At 40.1% G+C, this 26,916-nt stretch overlaps 1 protein-coding gene across 5 annotated transcripts in view; it reads left to right on the forward strand.

Moving 5' to 3' along the window:
• Positions 1 to 26,916, forward strand: part of FRMD4B (FERM domain containing 4B) — a 347,554-nt gene that overhangs the window by 247,672 nt on the left and 72,966 nt on the right. For all 5 annotated transcript variants that reach the window (XM_065933299.1, XM_065933300.1, XM_065933297.1 and 2 more), the window contains one exon: positions 26,404 to 26,460. In XM_065933299.1, coding sequence (XP_065789371.1) covers positions 26,404 to 26,460 — 57 coding nt within the window. The remainder of the gene's footprint in view (positions 1 to 26,403; positions 26,461 to 26,916) is intronic.

Below are 26,916 nucleotides of genomic sequence, written 5' to 3' on the forward strand. Positions count from 1 at the left end.
GAGGCTAATTACTTTACAGTATTGTAGTGGTCTTTGCCATACATTGACATGAATCAGCCATGGATTTACGTGTGTTCCCCAACCTGAACCCCCCTCCCGCCTCCCTCCCCATCTACTGGTATTTTAAATCCCAACTTAAACATCAGTGAAGACGAAATTTGTTCTCTGAAAGTATACTTCAGCAATAGTCATGACAAAATCTGGCTTAACATATGCCTGTCCTTATAAAGTAATCCAAATGATGTGTTTCTGTTTTCTATGACCTGCTGAAATTTGCAATAGGAGAAAATAAGTTAAGAATCATACTGTGTTTTGATCTTGACAAGGAAATGTAGCTTTAAGGAAAGACCTCAGGGCTCGGGCCGCCCCTGAGCCACAGGGGCCCTGTGATCTCAGGAATAGTATTTAACCTTTCTAAGACATGTTTCCCCTTTCAGAGTGATTCTCTGAGATTACTGCGGGTCTCATGTGTAACCTTTGACTCCTTTTATCAGATTGACAACAAATGCTCATTTAAATGATCAGGCTCCTGTCTCTTGTCACTCTCCAGATCACAGACTTAGGATTGAGTGGGGAGCTGGGCGTCAGTCTTTTCAACAAGGTTCTTAGGTTATTCTCCTGAACACCTTGGTTGAAGAACCATTGGATTTTCTGCGTGGTAAACTTGCAGAAAGTTTAAATACATCTTGAGACTCGCTTTGGGAAATATGAATCAAGGTCCAATGATGAGACTTCAGAAAGATGCTTTTTCGTTTCTCCTCCTCTTCTTTCCTGGTAGTTAAAAAAGAAAAAAAAAAAAAAAGTGGAAAAACAGGAAGGAGAAAAACAGGAGTTGAAAAAAGTGGAGGAAAAAGAAAAACAGAAAAGTGGAGGAAGGTATGAAATGCATTTCCAGCTCTGAGACTAAAGAGAAGAAAGGGAACATTCAAAGAGCCTTTTCTCTCCATTATCATGAGCCAGCAGTGTGCTGGGTGGTGTGCAGTTAAGCATTAATACATTTGATCCTCCTGTAGCCCTTGAAGATGGGGAGACAGTGGAAACAGTGTCAGACTTTATTTTTTTGTGCTCCAAAATCACTGCAGATGGTGACTGCAGCCGTGAAATTAAAAGACTCTTACTCCTTGGAAGGAAAGTTATGACCAACTTAGACAGCATATTAAAAAGCATAGACATTACTTTGCCAACAAAGGTCCGTCTGGTCAAGGCTATGGTTTTTCCAGTGGTCATGTATGGATGTGAGAGTTGAGCTGTGAAGAAACCTGAGCGCTGAAAAATTGATGCTTTTGAACTGTGGTGTTGGAGAAGACTCTTGAGAGTCCCTTGAACTGCAAGGAGATCCAACCAGTCCATCCTAAAGGAGATCAGTCCTGGGTGTTCATTGGAAGGACTGATGCTGAAGCTGAAACTCTAATACTTTGGCCACCTCATGCAAAGAGTTGACTCATTGGAAAAGACCCTGATGCTGGGAGTGATTGGGGGCAGGAGGAGAAGGGGACGACAGAGGATGAGATGGCTGGATGGCATCACCGACTCGATGGGCATGAGTTTGAGTAAACTCCGGGAGCTTGTGATGGACAGGGAGGCCTGGCATGGTGCAATTCATGGGGTCGCAAAGAGTCGGACACGACTGAGCGACTGAACTGAACTAAACCGAACTGAGCCCTTGAAGAAGGAATCTATCCCTTTTTCTAAATGAAAGAACTGAGGCACAGAGAGGTTAGGTAGTTTGCTTAACATCACAGAGCTATTATGTGGGAAAAGTGTCCTTGGCAAATTATACCAGCAAGAGACCATGGACCTTAAAAGCACTTTCCATTTACCTCAACTGCCCCCTTTAGGGGAATGCTCAATAATTTGGATCTCAGGAGCTGCTGTTACAGAATGGGCTGTTCATAGCACTAACAAGTATTGAATACATATAATTTGCTAGGCACTTACTGTGTGTATTCACACATTCAGTTCTCATTCCAACCCTAGTATGTAAGAACCTATTAGGTAAAATCTATTATCATCCCCCATTTTACAGATGGAAATATTGAGGTATAGATGTTAAATAACATACACAGACTCACATTGCTAATAAGGGGAGGAGCCAAGATTCACACCAGGCAGTATGATGCCTGAGTCCATGAGGTTAACCATGATACATCCTGCCTCTAGATGGGTGAGGGCTGTCTGCCCACTTGCCCACGAGGAGGGCATATTTGTGACATGCTCAGTTTAAGCTCCCTCTTTCCCATTTTCCAAATGTTGTTGTTCATGTCGATACTCTTAGCTTATGGTTAATAAGGTACCTCTGTTCATTAGGGGTCAAATGGCTTTGACCCCTTTGACACCCTAGGCTAGGGGACAAAGCACTTCTGAAAGAAGACTTCAGAAGGGCTCTAGTGCTTGGGTTGATACAGAATGTTTGGAACTGCCCATATGGTTCAAGAGTTCCCCAGAAGAGAGCTGTTGTCTGAGTTGTCTGTTAAGTGCAGGGTCCCAAACCTGTTTGGCTTCCTTGGGGAGAATGCAGAGGGGCACACCTCGCCTGCACACAGCCACCTCCTGTGCCAGATGGTGATGATGGGGAAATGACAATAATGATGCTGAGGAACCCTGGGAGCCCTCTGTGTGTGGGTTGTTGGACAACCTTCTTGGAAAAGCCTCAAATGCATGAGAAACCCTGCAGATTTGCCCTCAGTAGTGATGTTTGCAGATCCCTTCAACCATACCTGTGATTTAATAATCAAACCATTTATCACTACCATACCTTTGAAGACATGCTTGCAAAATTAAAATAGTATTGGCCACCTTATCTCTTTGGGTATATATGTTGTTGTTTTAGTTGCTCAGTCCTATCCAACTCTTTTGCAACCCCATGGACTGTAGCCCACCAGGCTCCTCTATCCATGGGATTCTCCCGGCAAGAATACTGGAGTGGGTTGCCATTTCCTTTTCCAGGGGATCTTCCTGACCCAGGGACTGAACCTTGATCTCCTGCATTGGCAGGCAAGTTCTTTACCACTGCATTATTATAATCATGAGACGACAGAAAATGGAAAAGCAAGTGGGGTTCAGTAGGTGCTCTGTGGCAGAGACCATACATGGGCAGAGGTGGGGATGAGGTGGAGGATGGGAAATGGACTTACTAATAGCTCGAACTGATTTTTCTTCCTGTATTGCGTCCTCTAAGCCTCAAATCCACCAATGCTGTTATTTATTATTACTTTAACAAATGAGCAAGTGGAAGCATAAATAAGGTAAATTTGACCATGGTTAAATAGCTCATTAGTTGTGAAGGCATCACTAGGTAATCTGGCTGCAGAAAACTATTGTGTTCCAATTAAGGGCCAGGATTTCTAGTGAGTGCTGTGTTACCAGTGGAGTGTTTAGTACTGCTGCCTTCCCAAGGCCCACGCTAAGTCTTAAAGAGTCTCACTTGTACCATTTGTATGTGGGCATGTGTTGTGTTCATTTTAAGAGCAATATGATGGTTTGTTGTACAGTCGCTCAGTAGCGTCCAACTCTTGCAACCGACCCCATGGACTACAGCCCACCAGGCTTCCCTGTCCTTCGCTATCTCCCAGAGTTTGTTCAAATTCATGTCCATTGTGTTGGTGATGCCATCCAACCATCCCATCCTCTGTTATCCCCTTCTCCTCCTGCCTTCAATCTTTCCCAGCATCAGAGTCTTCTCTAATGAGTCAGCTATTCACACCAGTTGGCCAGAGTATTGGAGCTTCAGCTTCAGCCATCAGTCCTTCCAATGAATATTCAGGGTTGATTTCCTTTAGGATTGACTGGTTTGATCTCCTTACTGTCTGAGGGACTCTCAAGAGTCTTCTCCGGCACCACAGTTTAAAACATCAATTCTTGATGCTCAGCCTTCTTTATGGTCCAACTCCCACGTCTGTACATGACTATTGGAAAAACCATAGCTTTGAGTATATGGACCTTTGTTGACAAAGTGATATCTCTGCTTTTCAATACGCTGTCTAGGTTTATCATAGTACTTTGAATAAATGTAGAAATATGAGTGAGCCACACATTAGGAATGCTCTTAAAGAATAGAGTTATTGCAGGGCTCTCTGGTCACATTTATTTTTATCCTCCTTTTTACCCCATTTCTTGACCGAGGCCGTATTAGATGTGCCCTTTCTTCAGGAGATGCAGGGAGGGGCTCAGCCCCAAGCACGCTTTGGCCGCACATGCAGGGTTAGAACATGCTGCACAATGTCCGCACTCTGCATGCTGTTTGCATGTAAGCGTGTGAACCTCTAGGTACCAGAGCTCTCTTAAAAGCCCCTTCATGGCAGTTTGGCCACATCCATGACAATAAAGAGGACATCTTTTCACCTAGCACTCCGCCAACTATAGGAATTAGTGCATAGAAGATACTACTGAAGTATGAAACGATAAATAGTAAAGGCTCTTAGATTATTATTTCTAACTGGGCTTCCCTTTTAGCTCAGTTGGGAAAGAATCTGCCTGCAATGCAGGAGACCTGGGTTTGATTCCTGGGTTGAGAAGATCCCTTGGAGAAGGAAATGGCAACCCACTCCAGTATTCTTGCCTGGAAAATCTCATGGACAAAGGAGCCTGGCGCTAGAGTCCATGGAGTTGCAAGAGTCGGATACAACTTAGCAACTAAACCACCACCAACAGCAGGAAACTGAAGACTGCCTAATGTGCTTCAATAAGGATTAGTTAAATAAGTGACAGATCGTTCATGTGGGAAGAATTCTGGGCAGCCATTAGAAAGGTAAAATAGCCCTTCTCAACTGCTGGGGAAGCATGTACGAACTGCATTGTTGAGTTTAAAAAGAATCAAGCTAACAGAACAATAAATATAGTATGATTGTCTTTTAACTTTAGTATTTCGATACATATATATATGTATGTATATGTATATGAGAGAGAGAGAGAGAGAGAGAGAGAGAGAAGTATTCATAAGGAAAAATAGAAAAAAATGTATTGCATAGTATGTGTATGTGTATGCGCTCTGTCATATCCCACTCTTTGTGACCCTATGAACTGCAGCTCACCAGGCTCCTCTTTCTGTGGAACTTTACAGTAAGGAATACTGGAGTGGGTTGCCGTTTCCTCCTCCAGATCTTCTTGACCCAGGGATTGAACCTGCATCTCCTGTGTCTCCTGCATTGCAGGCAGATTCTTTACTGCTGAATCACTGGGGGAGCCCATTGCATAGTATACATTTTTATTATCTCTGAGAGCAAGATTATGGAAGGATTTTTGCTTTCTCAGTAATGCTTTTCTAAATATTTTTTTAACAGGATACTTGAATTTATTTTATATAAGAAAAACAGACAAAAACAATCAATGTCCTTTATCTCTTTTAAACTTTATCTCTTTAAAACTGCATGAAGAGAATAAAACCATTGTGCTGATCATTCTCCCTCCATTAGAAAAAATACTCAGTTATCTTTGTCAGTGGAAGCTGAAAATTCCTAATTGCTTTATCTAGGAAAGTAAAAGGTCTACTCTTAAGACAACTGACTGTAATTTGTCAATTGTAATCAGATGCTTTTCTGTTGTAAAAATATACTCGTTGATTGTAGAACATTTAGAAAATGCAGAAAAGGACAAAAAAATGTTAGGAAGGAATCAATCCATAATCCTGATGCCTGCACAGCACGTTAGTTGTATTAGTTTCACCTATTTCTTTCTTTGAGGTATGTATTTTTCTTTGTTGGGATCAGTTGCTGCCTGCATTTTACGTTCAGTGAGACTTTTAATTTTTAAGTATTTGGCTACGTTGACCTCATCTTGTCCACTTTTCTTCCTATTATCTATATGTTCTTGTGTTGTAAGAGCCAAGAGTCAAGATGGGGGAGGATTTGCAGGGTTGCTTTGAAAATATGTGTTTTTATTTCTATATTTAATATAGACTTGCATATAAGGAATAGGGACCAGGTTTTTTTATACACTGGAAACTCTAGAACCTAGAGGTTAGGTAAAAGGTTACTGAATGTGTGGATAAGGGAAGGAGTGAATGTTTAAAGAATGAACAAATGGATTCATTTGTTGAAGCGTTTGTAGGGTTGAGGCATTATTTATTTTATTTTATTTATTTATTTATTTATTTTTATTTTTTGGCCATGTGGCACCGTGTGGCATGTGGGATCTTAATTCCCAAGCAGGGGTCAAACCCACTCTCCCTGCATTGGAAGCACAGAGTCTTAACTGCCGGACCACCAGGGAAATCCCACAATTTGAGACATTTTAGAACATAAAATCAGCAAGACTTCATACCTCCCGTCTTGGCCTGCCCCTGCTACCTAGACAAGCAATATAATGCAGTGGGGGAGAGGTTAGACTGAAACCAGACTGTCTGGATTCAAAAACATGGCTTTGGCTCTAACCTTGGCATGTTACTTATGTTTTTAAGCCTCAGTTTTATTGACTGTAAAGTGAGGATCATAGTTCCTACTACAACAGATAAATTAATATATACCAGGTGCATAAAACAGTGTCTAAGGCAGACATTGTTTTGATATTAACATTTATCCTGTTATTGCTACTGCTCTGACATATCAAACCCCTTCCTAGGATGCAGAAGCCCCAGCTCATCACTCTAGCCTCTTCCCCACTCACCATGTTCATACTGAAATAACTCCTAGTTCACAGATTAATACCAGCTTTCTCAAGTTTCTGTGCGCTGTTAATATATTTGTTCCTGTGCTGTCTTTCTCTTCCTCATGTCCTTCTTTTCTCTGCTGAATGTTTTTCTTGCCTTTCGTTTCCCTCTGATCAATTTCCACTCATGCTCTGAACTCAGCTCCAGAGTCCCCACCCCTTAACCGATTCTTCCCTTCCCTTCCCTTCCCTGAAATCTCTGAAGGATTTAAGTTCCTCCCACTTTAAAAATATCCTCTAAATACTTCTGTAGCTCTCTTCCCATTGTGGGGAATTATTCATTTTTATACCTGCTCCTCCTGCAACTGGATTGACATCTTGAGACCAGGGTCAGCTCTTATTCAGCTTTTACATCCCAACCTCTGGCACAAAGACAGGCATACACTATAGACCCTCAATAAATATGTGTTAAGTGAGTAAAGTAAATGTAGTTTACATTCACAACTAAAAGGATCAGATTTTGCAAAATTGGCTTTTTTTAAATTAATTAATTTATTTTAGTTGGAGGCTAATTACAATATTGTGATGGTTTTTGCTTGAAAAAGATTGAGCCAGATTGAAAAGCAGTTCTGAGTAACAACCTTAAGATTAGACCTTTTCAGCTTTCTATCTTAATTTTGCTTTCTCTGTCTAAGATGGAGCCAGTGCTCCTACATTCAGTTTTCCAGAGTTGATATTGCACCTGTAACCTTGAAATTTAATACACTGAACCTATTGGAATACCATTTGGCGAGTTGTGTGATCGGATTTTAAAGCACAGGGGTCTCAGCATAAGTACTGTAATCTCAGCTGCTTTATTTACTGTAAGGACTTTTTGTAGACATTTAAGAGAATTGCTGTAAAATCAGCTACAGGCATAGGTTGACATACTTCTCTCCTCTTCAATTCAGACATTTTTTTCTTGAAATTTCAAGGAAATAAGTCATCAAGAAATTGATTGGCTTTAAGATGGAGGAGCATTGCAAATGTATGCAAAAGGAATCCAGTTAGTCTTAAAACTTCATTTTAGCTAAGTCTTCCAATATATTCTTCTATCCCTGCCATTCAGTCAAACTCTGAATATCGTTGGCTTTCCTTTCTCCTTCTTACTAAAGTCAAAGTTACCATACCGTTGTTCAGTCGCTCAGCCATGTGCGGCTCTTTTCTACCCCATGTACTGCAGCACACCAGGTTTCCTTCTCCTTCACCATCTCCTGGAAGTTTGCTCAAACTCATGTCCATTGCGTTGGTGATACCATCCAACCATCTCGTCCTCTGTCGTCCCCTACTCGTCCTGTCTTCAGTCTCCCAGCATCAGGGTCTTTTCCTGTGAGTCAGCTCTTCTCCTCAGGTGGCCAAAGTATTGAAATTGCAGCTTCAGCCATCAGTCCTTGCAATCAGGAAATCAGGGTTGATTTCCTTTAGAATTGACTGGTTTGATCTCCTTGCAGTCCAAGGGACTCTCAAGAGTCTTCTCTAACATCATAGTTTGAAAGCATCAATTCTTTGGTGCTCAGCCTTCTCTATGGTCCAGCTCTCACATCCATACCATATAAGCAGCAGTGAAGAAGGAGTGGAAGAAAAATTGGAGAATTGAGTCATCCCAAAAGTCAATAATGAGGTCATGAGTAATCAGCCTGTGACTTTTTTGAGCAGGAAATATTCTCCTAAAACCTAGAAAGATATTTGATAATTTATTATTGTTCCAGCTGCCTGTTCATGACAAAGAGACTTTTTAAAAATAATTTTATTTATTTATATTTATTTTTGGCTGCACTGGGCCTTCACTGCTTTGTGCAGGCTTTCTCTAGTTGCACCGAGAGAGAACTACTCTCTAGTTGCAATGCGCAGGCTTCTCCTTGTCGTGGCTTCTCTAGTTGCAGAGCACAGGCTCTAGGCATGTGGACTTCAGTAGTTGCAGCACATGGGTTCAGTAGTTGTGGCAGGCAGCCTTTGTAGTTGCATCTCGCATGCTTAGTAGTTGTGGAGGATGGGCTTAGTTGGTCGGGCAGCATGTGGGATCTTCCTGGACCAGGGATCAAACCCCTGTCCTGTGCATTATCAGGTAGATTCCTATGCACTGTTCCACCAGGGAAGTCCACAAAGAGGCTTTTTTAAAAGTACACATTCATGGTAAGATCTATTAATGTCCCTGTTTACAATGCCTAAAAAAAGAGGAATTAGCCTCAGCTCGCCTAACAGAACATGAAGCATATTCCTCTGTAACCAGTCCATTACTGTCAGCATCTCATTCATGACTCTTATCCTGGAATTATTCCATGTAGTTCAACAACCAACAATTTGAGTCCTTACCAAGGACTAAGATATATCCAGTCTGTCTGCGAGCCTGGTAGAGTTTTAACATTTGGAATTTGAGAGTGTTTGCCTATGTGAATGTGTGTATTTTAATCCTCAAGCTCAATTTCAAGGTGCTGAAATTATTTAATGGGTCAGTAACAGAAACTGAATTTTGCAGGATGTAGGTTCTGTCTACAGAGAGGTGAGCACACTTTCTCAAAATAACTAGCCATCAGTATTTACCCAGTGAGATCACTAAGCTAAACAGCAGAGTTGGTTTGAAGACTAGCCAATCCATGAGGAAGAAGGAAATTGAATGCCCTATTTTAAAGGGCTGTTGGGAGTTTTATAATCAATATTTCACTTTGCCCTGTTTCATGTGGTTTTCCCTCTATGTTTTCCTAACATCTAAATTACGTGTCTTATACCGTGAATATTGAGATCTGTGCTGCCTTGCGCATTTGTCTAAATGAAAGTTTTCATAATAATAGCTTATAACACATGTCAATTATAATCCTCAGGGACCTGTCACATGTGCTTTGTCGCTTGCCTTTACCACCTCCGTGAGGTGCTAAAGAGGAAATTGCTGAGTCCTTGGATGAAAAATCCAAGGCCTGCCCAAAGAGGCAAAAGAACATGGTCTTAGAGTATAAGGGAAATGCACTCCAGTTGGCACTGCCCGGGTTAGATTTACAAAGAATGAATTATTTGTTCATTGATAGTTTGCCAGCACAAGTAGGCACTCAAATATTTGTTAACTACATTGAAAAGAGCCAGTAAACGAGCTGGAAGATTTGCATTTCATAATGGTGCTATTTAACATGACTTACCTTAAAATATTTAAACTTTTGGTAAATACTTTTTTGGCAAATCATCATCTCAGAAGGGGGCCGAAAGAATTGTCACTCACAAAAAGTCATAAAACTTAAAAATTGCACAATGAATGTTTAGATGATGGAAAGAGGAGGTAGATGGTCCATTCAGCTGAAAATCTAATATCTTAAAATCTAGGAATGGATGAAAAAACTCTGGAAGATATTTTCTCAATTTATTATAGAAATCAAATTTCTTTGTATGGTTCCTGCTTCTGAAAATGCTTAAGTTGACATCCGTGAAGACTCAAATGTTGTATTTCAAAAGGAGCGTAGCAAAGAAACTTCCAAAAATTAATTTACCCATGCCCATTCTCTCTCTGTGTCCACCCATTTCCCTGTCCATCTATCATCTTTTTTTTCAACCCATGCTAGAAACAGATGTTGTTTGCCTTTCTGCCCTGTTATACATGTCTAAGAGACCTAAGGAGAAGGTTTGCAAAGCTATCTTTATACTTTTCAGAAAGAAGAAATTGAATGGGAGACTTTCATTTCATAATTAAAGAATCTTAATGTTTTACAATATAAATTCATTGGGAAATAAACCAGGCTACCCATTTCATTAACCTGTTGAATCAGCCATAAATAGTTGCAATTTTAAATTTACTAAGAGTGCATGAAGCGTATAAGAGCATGAGTCACATCCCAGCTGGAGTGAAGTCAGTAAATATTTTGTGGATATTGGACACTAACCAGGAGTGTCTTGTTCACTCCTTGGAGAGACCAAAGTATGGGCTCAATACGTGACATGGCAGAGGTGAGGGGCACTGTGGAGAGTTGGTCCCAGCTTGAATCCTGACAGCACACTGAAAGATAGGTGGCCTTAAGTAAGTCTGCTGTGATCTCCTAATCTTTAGTCCCCTGATCTGTGAACTGAGGTAATATTAGTATATCCTCATGGGCTTGTCCCAAGGAGTCAATGAATTAATATATGTCAACGTCTAGGAACAGATAATTAGCACTTACATGTTTCTCATTTTTGTTGTTGTTGTTATTGACAGTATTTTTCCAAAATTCCCAAGGGGACTTTTATAAGCTGTTACCATTTATAAGAAGAAAGTGTTAGTCGTTCAGTCCTGTCTGATTCTGCAATCCCATGGACTGTAGCCCCCCAGGATCCTCTGTCCGTGGAGTTCTCCAGGCAAGAATACTGAAGAAGTTGAGCATAAATAACCACAATTATGGCATAAAAGAAGGATGTTGGTGAAAACAATTTAAATGTGGCATACTCTATTGAGAAAAAAAATAATAATAAATGGGAGAACCAATCTAATGAAGGCACAGTAGTCCTAAAAATAAAAGTATCACTGCATGTGCACTCCTGCAAAAAAGCATCTAGAATATTAGGATAGGATACTAACTTTGGTGGGGCTTATTTATTCAAAAGCTTTATTTTAACATCATGACCATAACTTTCTTTCTTGTGATTCATCCTTTTCTCCCTCTAATCATCCTTGATTATCTTGTAAGCACCTTGCACTTTTTTTTTATATGACTAGTTTTTCTTCAGGACACTCCACTGCTACAAATTCAAACTGTAATCATAAATCAGTGCCAGGGTGCATTTAAACAATTAGAATGCTGTAATTAACATCTGCTGTGTATGTAATCTAATAATGCATAAAGATAAGTACAGAAGCAGAGAGCTAGGTTCTGAGTGTCTAATGACGGTTATTCATCTGTTCTCCAATTGTCTTCCCTCTTATTTATCAGCTGTGGGTGCCTTAGAACCTCCATGCCTATTAGCAGCAGAGCCTGACCTATTTAGGCTCCCCTTTCTTGCATCTCTTAATGATTTGGCTGTAGATCACCACACCTCTCATTTTCAGAGCAGTCTTATAAACACTCCCTTGCTTTGCAACTGTGTTGGTGCGAGAGTTTATTAAAGGGATTCAGACATTGTTGGCAGGATGGTGGAGCCAGTCTCTCTGATGTTTGGCCATGTGACAGTTTCATTCTTCTTGGGTTCAAAAGAAATAAAGCAGAGCCTCCAGATCTCAGAATAGGAGGGGAAGTAAAGAGAATTAGATGGAGGAAGACTTATAGTTCTGATAATATTTTTTGCAGCATCATCTGGTAGAAACTTATTATTGAAAGGTTTGGTGGTTTTTTTCTAAGTATAGATTAATTCATTTAAAAATATTTATTGAAAAAAATTAAAAATAAATAAAAATATTTATTGAATGTCCACTATGTGCCAGGCACCACACAAGTGCTGTGTGTACAGGGGTGACTTGTAACCTTGTAAAACAAGGGTCCCCAACTTCCAGGTTCTAATGCCTGATGATCTGAGGTGGAGCTAATGTAATAATAATAGAAATAAAGTACACAATAAATGTAATGTGCTTGAGCCATCCCAGAACCACCTCCTCCAATCTGTGGAAAAATTGTCTTCTGCAAAACTGGTCCCTGGTGCCAAAAAGGTTGGGGACCACTGACTTAAGTAGATCTCTGGCCATGTGGGGTTTAGAGTTTTATGAGATTAATACCATATTTCACAAATTGTATCTAATACACTGTTCCCATTCACACTGTCTTAGTAATTAACTTTTGAGGTAGTTTGTTTTTGTTTTTTCCTTTTCGGGACCAGGATCCATCTAGGATCACACATTGCTTTTAGATGTCATGACTCTATAGTCTCCAAAATGGGAAACAGATGTCCAGTCTTTCCTTGGCTTTTCTTACTCTGGTATTTTTTAAAAGCAAAGGCCTTTTGCCTTGAAGGCTGTCTCCCAACTTGTGAAATATGGATTTGTCTAATTCAACGATTCCAGACATACAGCCTGTTGGGGATGTCTCCGAATCATCTGAGAGATTGGCAAAACTACAGAGACCCACAGCCTGCCCTGTTTCACCCTATCCTGCTTCATGAGTCTGGGCATCTCTGTCCTTTATGGCTTTCTTGATAACTCTACTATACAGGAAAGTTTCAGAGCCATGAGTCTAATATAATTTCCTTGTGGCAAGAATACTACGTAAGTGATGTTGTGTCTTTCTCAGTATGTCTCACAGGAGGCTTGCAATGGCAGTAGGCTTGGTTTTTGGTGAAGGTGGTATATGCCTGGAATTCCCTGGTGGTCCAGTGGTTAGGATACAGCACTTTCATTGCCATGGCCTGCATTCAATCCCTTGTTGGGGAACTGAGATCCTGCAAGCCACACGGTGCGAGTGATATCTGCCAGATTTCTCTTCGTCTTTTCTCCTTCGTAAGTACTAACTTGTCTGGAGTCAACACTTTGAGACTGTTTGATCATCCTGTTTCCCAACAGTCTTTGACACAGTAACCTTGGCCTCCAGGGATGTTCTTGCCTAAGCCAGTTAGTTCTATGATTGTTGTTGTTCAGTCCCTAAGACCTGTCTGACTCTTTGTGGCCCCATGGACTGCAAGCCCTTCAGGCTTCTCTGTCCTTCACCATCTCGTGGAGTTTGCTCACATTCATGCTCATTGAGTCAGTGATGCTATCTGTCTCATCCTCTGCCACCCTCTCCTCCTTTTGCCTTCAATCTTTCCTAGCATCAGTGTCTTTTCCAGTGAGTCAGCTCTTCACATTACCTGACCACAGTATTAGAGCTTCAGCAACAGTCCCTCCAATAAATATTTAGGGTTAATTTCCTTTAGGATTGACTGGTTTGATCTCCCTGCAGTCCAAGGGACTCTCAAGAGTACTCTGGTTAGCACTATGATATACAGTGATTGTAAATGGTGATTCACTGTTTGTATCACCTTCAATATTTATTAGCAGTCATCTGTAAAGAATAATTTTCCTGTCTTCTCCTTTCTACCTTTTAAAATATTTTTAAGTATCAGCATGAACTTAGGGACTTTTCCCCCCCTCAGTTTCCTCTCCTCTCTTATTCATTTTGATTCTCTAACTGCTCCCACTGTCATAGCCTTGGAATCAGCCCTTTTGCTTTCAGTGGAGAATGGTATCTGGAAACCAGGGTCTCCTTGGAACTTCATTCCAAGAACAAAAATATGTGCCACCTGTTCACCAAAAAATGACATACATTTCACAAACCATACCTGGGCTCCACCGTGGGAAAAGATGATCTGATTCACTTATTCTCATTTCCATATCCTTTTTTCTCATTTCCATATCCGTATATTCAGTTCTATTATCCTCCCACAACCCAACACTAATTCACATTCTGCATACTTTTTTCTCTTGGCTGTTATCTTCACTGTGATCTAGTTTCTGAGAAGCAATCCATCCAGATACTTTGGTCCTACTGCTTATGTCTTTGAAACTGTGATACACACCCATGAAAACAGCTGCACTTGGTTGTTCTCATGGTTCAGATAGCTGGAAATCAAGGCAAATCAACTGTATGTGAGTCAAGACATATAAGAAGCCTTCCTTTTTTAGAAAGGAAAAATAAAAATGCTCTCTCTCATAAATTTTTCTGTCACTACTCTTCTAGTTGATATTCTACAGATGTTCTGAGTACTTGCTGCGTGCCAGGCCCTGTTCTAGGTCCTAGAGATATAGCTAGGGCCAGAATAGATAAAAACCCATGCCCTAGGAGGTTTTTTTTTTTTTTTCCCATTTATTTTTATTAGTTGGAGGCTAATTACTTTACAATATTGTAGTGGTTTTTGCCATACATTGACATGAATCAGCCATGGATTTTAACGTATTAGATAGAGGTGATGGTGGATATGGAGAAAGACAATAAAGAAGATAAGTAAGGTTATACTGCATTCGAAGGTGGAAACACGGTCACCACACACACTAGCACAGGTTACTCAGTTCCCAGCTCTGTACCCAAAGGAGACCTTGGACCTGAGCAACTCAGGATCAAACTGACATTAAGTAAAATGGGGAAAATGGGAAGGACTGAGGTTAGAATGGTAGTTCTGTTTTTTCCCTTATCTTTATATTAAAGTGTACACATAGGAAAGTGTATATAATGTAATTGTGCAGCTCAGTGAACTTTCACAAATTGAACACCTACATGTGACTAGCATCACTTTCAAGGAAACAAACATTACCAATATGTGAGAAGTCTCTCACATGTTGTTCCAGTCATTAATTCCCTGACTACCAAGACTTATATTAGCATTTATTAGTTTGGGCTGATTTTGTATTTTATAAAACTGAAGTCCTACAGTTTATACTTTTTTAATGTATGGCTTCTTTTGCTCAAATTATATTTATGAGAGTCATTCATGTTGCTGTGTGTAGTTGCAGCCAGTTTATTCATTTTCCCCAGTGAGTGGCAGATCAGAGTATGAATATACCGCAGTTTACTGGCTTCCCTGGTGGCTCAGCTGGTAAAGAATCTGCCTGCAATATGGGAGACCTGGGTTCAGTCCCTGGGTTGGGAATATCCCTTGGACAAGGGAATGGCTACCCACTCCAGTATTCTGGCCTGGAGAATTCCATGGACTGTATATCCATGGGGTTGCAAAGAGTCAGACATGACTTTCACTTTCACATTTACATAAATGGGCTTTTGGGTAGCTTGTAGTATTTGGTTATCACAAGTAGAACAGCCATGATGATCCTCGCACCTGCTTTTTAGAGGACATATGTAAACATATTTGTTATGTGTGTACCTAGGAGTAGAATTGCTGTACCATAGTGCGTGTGTGTGGCATGCTTTAGTTTACCTTGCCAAAAAGTTAATCCAGAACTAACTTAAGTTGGTCCACTGGCATTGTTTGGAAGGAGTGCTATTTTCATGTGTTAAGTAAAATGTCTTCTTTAGTACAGTGCCATCAGCTATACCACCATACATTGCAAAGAACTGCACCAAAGTATTATCTACAGTTTCACTACATGTCTAGGAAATAAAAATAAATTAGCCAAAGTTTATTAGCGTTATTGGCTTTGGTAAAGAAATTGAATATAAGTTAAATACACTAAAAATAATAATAATAATCCTACATAAGGATAACCAGATTAATAGAAAGAAAAAAAAAAGTGGCCTGTTTATATAGGAAAATGTAAAAGAGTGATTATTAATCCTGACACAGCATGTAGGTGATCTTCATGTTGTATCATAAAACTTTATGATCACTTTAGAGCAATTTCAATAGAGATGTGTTATAGTTCCAAAGAGGAAGACAAATTACTGTATCTTTTTAAAAACTTGATGAGATTATTTTTAAATTTTCTTTAAAAAACATAAGTGGAAAAGAATGTCAAAGATTATTATGGAAAGTTAAAGCCTTTCTCAGATCCTGAGACATGGTATAAAGGAAGAGTGATTAAATGTTATGGAACTACATAAAAATTGAGCAGTGTCCCAGACCAAAGTAGAGAGCCATAGATATAATGATATATAAGGATGTAAAAAAGCAACATGGTAAACATCAGTGCAGAGAGATTAACACTTAAGAGTCTTGAGGGGCTACTCTTCATGGTAAATGCTTTATACTTCATGCTCCAGACAACTCAGTGCTTCAATTTTATCACTCCCCATTTTGCGGAGGGGTAACTGAGGAGTTTCAGGGAAAAAATTACATACTCAAGGACCCATAGATTCTTCCAGTGTGGGAGGCCCAAGTCCAATCTGACTTCACAGGAGGAGAGAACGCCAGAGGGGAACAGCTTGAAGGACACAATTTCAGCTCCATAGACCAGACAAAGAATTAATATTGGTAGCTCAAGTTGTAAAAATAAATTCTCAAATAAGTAAGTGAAAAAAAGGGTCATTTCACAGATAGGCAATATTAAATAATAGGCAATTGCAAGGGAAATGCTGAAGTTGGTTAGTAATAAAAAAAATTGCAAGCTGAAACAATTTTGCAGTATTATTTTGTACCTTTCTAATTAGCAAAATCAGTTTTTTGATTTGATGTGGTTTATAAAATAGATATACATTTCCCTAAGGTGAAAAAATTAGTAAGCATGTTTGATATCTTGATTCAGGTGATGGTTATGTGAGTATAAACACACATCAGAATTCATCAAGCTGCACAGAATTGTGCATTTTACCATATATACTTCAATAAAAAGGGAAAAAAAACTCTAAAATATGTTAAGTGATGAAATAAGAATTATTTGTGAGAAAACAAAGGTGGAAATAATTAGATGCTACCAAGTTAAGGTTGGTATAAAACATTCAACATGGTAAGTATAAAGCATTTAGCCACAAATTTGAAATACACTTTCTCTTAAGAGCCAACGCTCGAGGGTGTTACAGTCACTTACATAATGCACAATGGTCATTAAGGTTAAAAAGAAAGCAGCTGCTGAAAGGAACGTAGTTATCACTGATCCTAAGAATCAGAAACTGCTCTCATGGGTCCCCGTAAAGGGATATTATATGGTGTAATGAACCATGTCCTGAACAACACACCTAAAGTTATTAAAATACTGAATTTCTGAGGTTTATTTCTTATTTTGTTTCTCAACATAAGCTAGAGGAGTGGTGCTTGGAACACAGTTTTTTTTTTAAAAAAGCATTTTACCTGGGGAAATCCTTCTGGTTCTGGTTTGTAGGTTTCTGATGATTCTAGCTTAATCTAGGAATAAACTTAGTGAATCTAGAGCAATGCTTCTTAATTCATGTTCCCAAAGGAACCCTTTGGCAACTCTGGAGACGTTTTTGGTTGTCTTAGCTGGGGGAGGCTGCTACTGGAATCCAGTGAGCAGAGGCTGGGAACGATGCTTAATACTCTGCAATGTACAGGACTGATCACCTACCCCCATGAAGAAATTATCTAACTCAAAATGTTATTTGTACTGAGGTCAATCTGAAAGAATGAATGGAAACAATGTTCACTGAGACCATCCTCTGTGGACATTGCCTCTCACAACTAGCTTGAATGAAAAAGGAGAAAGTACTGGTTTATTTACACATGGGGAAGAGGGAGTGCAAGTGTGGTATTTATGGTCTGGCCCTTTAGGGGCATGATAACTTCTAGAAGATAGGAAATTTTATTTCCTATCACTGTTCACCAGGAAAGTATGTTTTTATGGTCTAGCAAGAACCGTCTTGTTAGATGGTTCAGTTCAGTTCAGTCACTCAGTCGTGTCCGACTCTTTGCGACCCCATGAATTGCAGCACGCCAGGCCTCCCTGTCCATCACCAACTCCTGGAGATTACTCAGACTCATGTCCATCGAGCCAGCGATGCCATCCAGCCATCTCATCCTCTGTCGTCCCCTTCATAATCCCTCCCAGCATCAGGGTCTTTTCCAATGAGTCAACTCTTTGCACGAGGTGGCCAAAGTACTGGAGTTTCAGCTTCAGCATCAGTCCTTCCAATGAACACCCAGGACTGATCTCCTTTAGGATGGACTGGTTGGATCTCCTTACAGTCCAAGGGACTCTCAAGAGTCTTCTCCAATACAACAGTTCAAAAGCATCAATTTTTCTGTGCTCAGCCTTCTTCACAGTTCAACTCTCACATCCATTCATGACCACTGGAAAAACCATAGCCTTGACTAGACGGACCTTTGTTGGCAAAGTAATGTCTCTGCTTTTTAATATGCTATCTGGGTTGGTCATAACTCTCCTTCCAAGGAGTAAGCGTCTTTTATTTATTTATTTATTTATTTTGCGTCTTTTAATTTCATGGCTGCAGTCAGCATCTGCAGTGATTTTGGAGCCCCCAAAAATAAAGTCTGACACTGTTTCCACTGTTTCCCCATCTATTTCCCATGAAGTGATGGGACCAGATGCCATGATCTTAGTTTTCTGAATGTTGAACTTTAAGCCAACTTTTTCACTCTCCTCTTTCACTTTCATGAAGAGGCTCTTTAGTTCCTCTTCACTTTCTGCCATAAGGGTGGTGTCATCTGCATATCTGAGGTTACTGATATTTCTACCAGCAATCTTTTCCAGCTTGTGCTTCCTCCAGCCCAGCGTTTCTCATGATGCACTCTGCATAGAAGTTAAATAAGCAGGGTTAGATGGTAGGTAGGTATTAAGTGTTGATGTGGACCCTTCCCTGCCTGATTGTATACAAAAGTCGTCAGCCAATTGCTCTGGTTTCTCTGGCCTGGCAGAATCCTCCCTCCATGTAGACGTGTCCACAGAAGGTATTAGAGAGGCTCCCAGGGTCCTCTAGTACCAACTCATCCATTTGTATCCTTGTCCCACTCGTTCATCTCACTGTTTGCAGGCTTACTAGTAAACCAAGGTAAGACCATGTAGGTAGCAAACAAGGAATCATTCTTTACAGTTTTGGAGCTTTAACCAGACTTTGAAGTCTGGCCCAGCCTAGCAGTGGATACAGTCGACTGCCAATATTAAGACGCTCCTTTCTGTCCATATACGGTCACTGATTGTCTCTGGTCCACATCTTCCCATTGCCATTCATCACCAGAGAGATCCCTTAGTTCTAATTTGGAAAATCCCTAGGGAGACGTCTTTGAACCATCCTCCATCTCTTACCCACAGAAGGATGATTGTATTTCCATTAGATCCAATGAGGAAGGAAGCAAGCAGTTCTCCAAAAGAATGGGATGGTCTGCTCTGAAAGTGGGGGCAGGGGGAAGTCAGGGTGGAAGGGAGAGGAAGTCAAAACAAATAGATATCCAACACTCCAGGAAAATACATCCATTTTTTAACAAGCTTTTTATTTTGAAATAATTTTAGACTTACAGAAGGGTCGCATGAATAGCACAAGAAATGCCAGTATGTTTGCCAAGCCAAATTTACCCATTGTTGACATTTTCCACGTTGGTACTGTTTCTCTCTCTCTCCCCACACACCTCCAAATGTGTTTCATTTTTTTCCCTGAACCATTTGTGAGTAAGTTACACTATTTACCCCTAAATATTTCACGGTGTATTTCTTGGGATCAAGAACATCTCTTACAGAACCATGTGACAGTGATCACGTTCAAAACACTTAACCTTGAAGCTATATGTTGCCTAACATACAGTTCAGTTTTATATCAGTAGTACCTTTATAACAGTTTTCCCTCTTGACCCAGAGGGATCAAACATTTGATGTAATACACAGCATTTAGTCACTAGGACCGTTTAACCTTCTTTGCTTGCAGATAGTTCGTCTGCCTTTCTTTGGCATTCATCACACTAATATTTTTGAAGAGAATGGGCCAGATGTTTGTCTCAAGGTTCCTCATAATTAGATCTAGTGATGTATTTTTGGCAGGAATACTACTCAGCAGTGTGCTGGAGCCAGTCAGTACCAACTGTGAGAGCCAATTCTCACATAACTTCCCGATGCTATGTTCTGTAATACCATAATGGCAGCTTGAAATTCACGATGGTGGGAATGTTTACATGTTGATTTCATGGAAATCAACAAATTATGCAAATCCATTCTTGTACCCCCTTCCCCATTTCTGGTTGTGAAATATTTACATATATTAGCCCAGCACTGTGTATAGATGAAGTTACGTCCTTTTCAGGGCTTCCCTGGTGGCGCAAGTGGTCAAGAATCTGCCTGCAGTGCAGGAGACCTGGGTTCAATCCCTGGGTCCGAAAGACCCCCTGGAGAAGGAAATGGCTACCCACTCTAATATTCTTGCCTGTCCAAGATCCTTGGACAGAGGAGGCTGGTGGGCTACAGTCCATGGGATCGCAAAGAGTTAGACACAGCTGACTAACATGCACACACACACACACACACACATTCTTCTCACTACATATCATCAGAAGGCACATGATGCTAGTTTTCCTAATTGCTGGTGATATCTCATCCATTGGGTGGGATAGTACTTGTCAGGTTTCACCACTGAAGAATTACTCTTTTCCCCTTTGTAATTAATTTTCCCCTGTGGAATAATCCTTTATGATTATGTAAATATGCTAACCTGTTTCTCTTTTAATTTTCACCCAATTTTTTTTTTGTAGATTTTCTTATAAAATTAGTTTTACTTGGTTTTCTTAGCATTTGAATATATACCAAATGAATAGCATTTGAATATTTATCTATATATATCAATATATATAAAAAAACCAATTGTTATTTTTATTTATTGAAGTTTATTGCCTGCATCAATACTATGTCAATCAGTACCTCAGTACTATAATTGTTGCAAACAGTAATTTTTTATCTCTTTCATTTCTTCTACATTTATTTGTTGATGTTCTACAAGTTAATTTTTTTTGTTGTAGATTTAACCTTAAAGTAATAGACTTGGAAACAAACTGGGATTTCTCAACATTTTATCAAGTAGTTCTCAATCCTAATATCTGTGACCAGATTATTAATGTTCACTGCTATAGTGCAGAATAAGTTTCCATGGAGGACTTTATCAATACAGAAAATACAGAATGGGTCTTCAGAAATAGCTTTCCCATTCTACTGTCAATGTGTATGTTTGATGGTGACATGCTGTCCTACCAACAGTGTAAGTGGCCTTGGAGTCATTTTTCTGGCCTCATCTGATTCCATTTTTACCAGAAGCATGCTTTTAGCAGATTCCTGGTGAGGTTTGCACCGGAGTCATAGCTAATTAAGTTAACTAATGCATGGTAGAGCAGAAAGAGTGCAGAGTCAGCATCTGCTGGGAGACTGAGTAGTACACTTCTTGTTCCTGTTCTTCAGTGCCATCCCTGAGAAGGTAAAATCACAGGAGTCATGTTTCCACTAAGTTCCCTTGCAACTTCTAAAACGTTCTTTTATTCTCTTCTCCTACTTGGGAATCAAAACCTAGAGTTCACCTCATTAGCATGATGTCTTGGTCAACTGGGCTAAGAAGCCCAGGACAAAGATAAGATGTCCAAAGTGCAGCCTGAACTCAGTGACCCAGTGATGGAATCCACAATCCAGTTAAATTAGCAGTGGGACTGTAGCCCCAGCACTTGGTACTGTTTCCTGTTAGCTCTGTGCATTCAGCTACATCATTTGACTCTTGCCTCCACTTCTCTTTGTTTATCCTTGACAGTCATAGAAACCCACTGAAGGATCCCGTTACCCCTGTCTTTGAGGTGATCCCTTTCTCAAGTGTGAGCTTGCCCAATACCTATAAGGTTACCTCTGTTGCCATGGTTGTAAGTAAAAGAAATGTTCTCTGCAAGAGCAGACTGAAGTTTCTAAAGAACTTTTACCCTTCAGGCATGAAATTCTAGTGTTCCGTATAAGTCTTAATTAAGTTTCACCATATGAAAGCACTAAGAACCAGGCAAAATCGTATTATTCTTTTTTCATCCATTGTTTCGGATGAACTCCATGCGCAGGTCAGGCAATCAGTACTGGAACTTAAAATATGTTGCCTTAGATTTCCAGGACAGTGGTTAACTGAAAGGTGAGGTGGGGGCTAAGATGTGTAAAAGAATGTGGGGCTTTGCCAAACCAGGCATTATCCTCTCCTGCTGGAATGAGACTTTTCGAGGACCCTACCTCTGCATACCCCCTGGTGCCTTTCTCCACCACAATTGTGTTGGGGCCACTGTGTAGGTGGCTGGAGCGGCCAAATTCAGACTTAAATTGAAGAAAGTAGGGAAGACCACTTAGACCATTCAGGTATGACCTAAATCAAATCCCTTACGATTATACAGTAGAAGTGGGAAATAGATTTAAGGGACTAGATCTAATAGACAGAGTGCCTGATGAACTATGGACAGAGGTTTGTGACATTGTACAGGAGACAGAGATCAAGACCATCCCTAAGAAAAAGAAATGCAAAAAAGCAAAATGGCTGTCTGAGGAGGCCTTACAAATAGCTGTGAAAAGAAGAGAAGCTAAAGGCAAAAGGAGAAAAGGAAAGATACACCTATTTGAATGCAGAGTTCCAAAGAATAGCAAGGAGAGATAAGAAAGCCTTCCTCAATGATCAGTGCAAAGAAATAGAGGAAGATAATAGAATGGGAAAGACTAGAGATCGCTTCAAGAAAATTAGAGATACCAAGGAAACATTTCATGCAAAGATGGCCTCACCAAAGGACAGAAATGGTATGGACCTAACAGAAGCAGAAGATATTAAGAAGATGTGGCAAGAATACACAGAGGAACTGTACAAAAAGGATCTTCACGACCCAGATGATCATGACGGTGTGATCACTCACCTAGAGCCAGACATTCTGGAATGTGAGGTCAAGTGGGCCTTAGGAAGCATCACTATGAACAAAGCTAGTGGAGGTGATGCAATTCAAGTTGAGCTATTTCAAATCCTAAAAGACGATGCTGTGAAAGTGCTGCACTCAGCATATCAGCAAATTTGGAAAACTCAGCAGTGGCCACGGGTCTGGAAAAGATCAGTTTTCATTCCAATCCCAAAGAAAGGCATTGCCAGAGTATACTCAAAGTATCGCACAATTGCACTCATCTCACACACTACTAAAGTAATGCTCAAAATTCTCCAAGCCAGCCTTCAGCAATAGGTGAACTGTGAATTTCCAGATGTTCAAGCTGGTTTTAGCAAAGGCAGAGGAACCAGATATCAACATCCGCTGGATCATCAAAAAGGCAAGAGAGTTCCAGAAAAACATCTATTTCTGCTTTATTGACTATGCCAAAGTCTTTGACTGTGTGAATGACAACATACTATGGATAATTCTGAAAGAGATGGGAACACTAGACCACCTAACCTGCCTCTTGAAAAATCTGTATGCAAGTCAGGAAGCAACAGTTAGAGCTGGACATGGAACAACAGACTGGTTCCAAATAGGAAAAGGAGTATGTCAAGACTGTATATTGTCATCCTGCTTATTTAACTTATGTGCAGAGTACATCGTGAGAAACACTGGGCTGGATGAAGCACAAGCTGGAATCAAGATTGCAGGGAGAAATATCAATATTAACCGCAGATATGCAGATGATATCACCCTATGGCAGAAAGTGAAAAAGAACTAAAGAGCCTCTTGATGAAAGTGAAAGAGGAGAGTGAAAAAGTGGGCTTAAAACTCAACATTCAGAAAACGAAGATCATGACATCTGGTCCCATCACTTCATGGAAAATAGATGGGGAAGCAGTGTCAGACTTTATTTTGGGGGACTCCAAAATCACTGCAGATGGTGACTGCAGCCATGAAACTAAAAGACAATTACTCCTTGGAAGGAAAGTTATGACCAACCTAGATAGCATATTAAAAAGCAGAGACATTACTTTGCCAACAAAGCTCCATCTCATCAAGGCTGTGGTTTTTCCAGTAGTCATGTACGGATGTGAGAGTTGGAATATAAAGAAAGCTGAGTGCCAAAGAATTAATGCTTTTGAACTGTTGTGTTGAAGAAGACTCTTGAGAGACCCTTGGACTGCAAGGAGATCCAACCAGTCCATCCTAAAGGAGATCAGTCCTGAGTGTTCATTGGAAGGACTGATGTTGAAGCTGAAACTCCAATACTTTGGCCACCTGATTCGAAGAAGTGACTCATTGGAAATGACCCTGATGCTGGGAAAGAATGAAGGCGGGAGGAGAAGGGCATGACAGAGGATGAGATGGTCGGATGGCATCACCGACTCAATGGACATGAGTTTGGGTAAAGTCCAGGAGTTGGTGATGGACAGGGAGGCCTGGTGTGCTGCCGTCCATGGGGTCAAAAGAATCGGACACGACTGAGCGACTGAAGTGAACTGAACTGTGTAGGTGAAAAAACCCACAGGTGAGGTTTGTATTTGCCTCCCTACTCCTCTAGAGCTGTCCCAGCCTGGTACTTTTCATACCTCAGCTCCTCATTTCAGCATTTTTAATGTTTAATGACTCTTCTAAGTTAGAGAAATATTTGGCAGCTTCCTTTAAAGTGTCTGTTTGAGATCTTTTTATCTGCTGTACTTTCATTTACTAAATTGAAAAGTTGGTGTGTAAAATATTGTTCAAATGACTCATCTAAGATTCTGATGAAGCAAAGGGTCACAGGGTGGCAGAGGAGTTGGCAATAATTTTCAATATATTTTTTTCATCTTTAGTTGTTTTTTTTTTAATATTTGAACTAACACACTTGATCTCCTCTCCAATTTTAAGACAAATTTGACTTAACGGGGTCAGGCCTAATTTCAAACTCAAAGATGTTTTTTAGCCGCACCCCGCCACCCCAAAAGTTCCCCTCCCTCTGCATGAGTTTCTTTTTCTTTGAAGAGAAGGGATTCAGCCTTTCTAAAATTTAAATCTTGATCAGCTCCTTCCTCACCTGTTGGATTAACTGCTTCATCATCTTTCACCAGATTAGAAAACTGCTTGTCTCTTGCCTGAAAGACAGAGGGCAATTGATTTCTGCAATCAACCTGGCTTCTTTGATTTTATAATCTGTTTCTAGAGATTATAGGCGAGCTTTGAATTCCAAGGCTCTGGGCCTGTCAGCTTTTGAAGCAAAAAACTTTGAAGCAGATCCTCTGCCTCAGGTTTCAGAAGGAATACTTAGATGCTGGAAAATGAAGTTAATTTGTTTTCATTCTGTAATAGAAGGGAAACACAGATAATTATCACTGCTGACATTGTAACATCGCCAATTTGGGGGTTGTATATTTTATTTTATGACTTCTAAAAGAATCATTGTTACTAGTTTTTGTTTTGTTGTTGTTGTTGTTGTTTTTGTTTGTTTTTTTGAGAAGCCCAGTCAAATCATTTGGAAACTTGAGAGAAAAGCATAAACCTTGCAGAAATTCTCACTGAGCTAACTGCTCCTATAAACCAACCTAGTGTGCGTTTACCTTAAAACTACTAAATTACTTACCACTGATACACTTGGTGTAATTACAAAACTCTTCAGCCCAGATTTAACAGGTAGAAAGGAGAAAGAAAAAGTGCAGGGCAATTTGCAGACCTGTGTTCTTAAACACTATGCATTCTGAGTACTAATTATACAGGATTTACACCAGGAGAGGGTTATATGGAATTGTTTTAGCATGTGGTAATGCTTATAAGCTAGCATCTTACCAAAAAAAAAAAAAGTTTTAAAAATAATGACCGTAGTCTAATACTAAGTGTTGAATTTATCATACAATGCAATAATGGTATTTAAATATGTCATCACATTTAACAAAATAAACGAAGGTATATGTGAGTAGTATTGATAGAGGCACTCCCCCACACACAGACACCCACACTTGTGCATCCCTTGCTGAGTAAGTATTCCTGTTAATTAGAGCCTCAAACTCCTATTCTTCTTTGGGATCTTAAAAAATAAAATACTGGAAAAAGGATAAATTAGGATTCATCAGACTTCAGTATAAAGCAACAGAATATTAGTGTTTTAAGCATTTGCTGTAACTGATTCTTAAGGCTTTACATCTTCTCTATAAAACTGTAAATATTAATTCAGTAGTCTCATTGACACAGAAGTGGAACTCACATTTTTTATAATATTTGCATTGTGTGTGTACCAAAATAATTGCTATGATGCAGGAAAACACTGAACAAAGTAAGAAAATCGGAGTGTAAAAATGAACTTAGATAAAAATTGTTCATTCATTTAGAGTCTGTCTGAATTTTCAGTCATGTGTGTTCCTTCCAGAATACTGCTCTCAAAACACAATTTCCCACAGCTAATTAAAGCGCGCACTCTCTCTCTCTCTCACACACACACACACACACACACACACACACGCACGCACGCACGCTGTGGCTTCCCCTTAACCCTGGATGCGTCTCTCCACGCCCCCCTCCCTTTCCTCTGGAATGGTATGATCTGCATTTGATCGTAAACTGGAGGTGCCAAGCTGTGACAGCTTCCCGAACTCCACAGCCATTTGCTACGACCTGGGGCAGCCTGTGTTCAGTGATCCTTTCCTTTTCCACCGACAGGGGCAAATCGAAGTAGACAGCGAAACTATCTTCAGGTTAGCGGCACTCATTTTACAGGTAAGAACTGACAAACCGCTTTTTACCCACTCGTTTTGTTCATTGGGTTTTGTGAACTGCCTGAAATTCTGAAACTTTTGCATAGGCCAGTAGCTAATGTTCTAAAGTCGCCTGGTTGTTTACCAGAATAAAATGTGAGCCACCGTTTTCTGTTTTAGTGTGGTTTGCATGATGAGGGAGAATGTGGCATTGTGTGTCTCAGAAGAAAATGAAGTTTAGACTTCACTGAGGAAGGAGCGTTAAGACCATATTCCTGGCAAAGAGCTCTGGGTGACTTGCATTTGGGAGGCGGCAGTTGTCACAGCAGCTGTAATTTGCATTTAAATTTAGTAACTTTTGTATACTTTTTCTTGAGGTTGAGTTAAAGAGCCCTTTAATTCTTAAAGGCATGCATAGTAGAAAAACAGTGGGTTCTATGCTGGTTTAAAAAAAGAAAGTAAATGGCATGTGTCGGTT

Source organism: Muntiacus reevesi, chromosome 4 (assembly GCF_963930625.1).
Source record: "Muntiacus reevesi chromosome 4, mMunRee1.1, whole genome shotgun sequence".
NCBI classification, from domain to species: domain Eukaryota; kingdom Metazoa; phylum Chordata; class Mammalia; order Artiodactyla; family Cervidae; genus Muntiacus; species Muntiacus reevesi.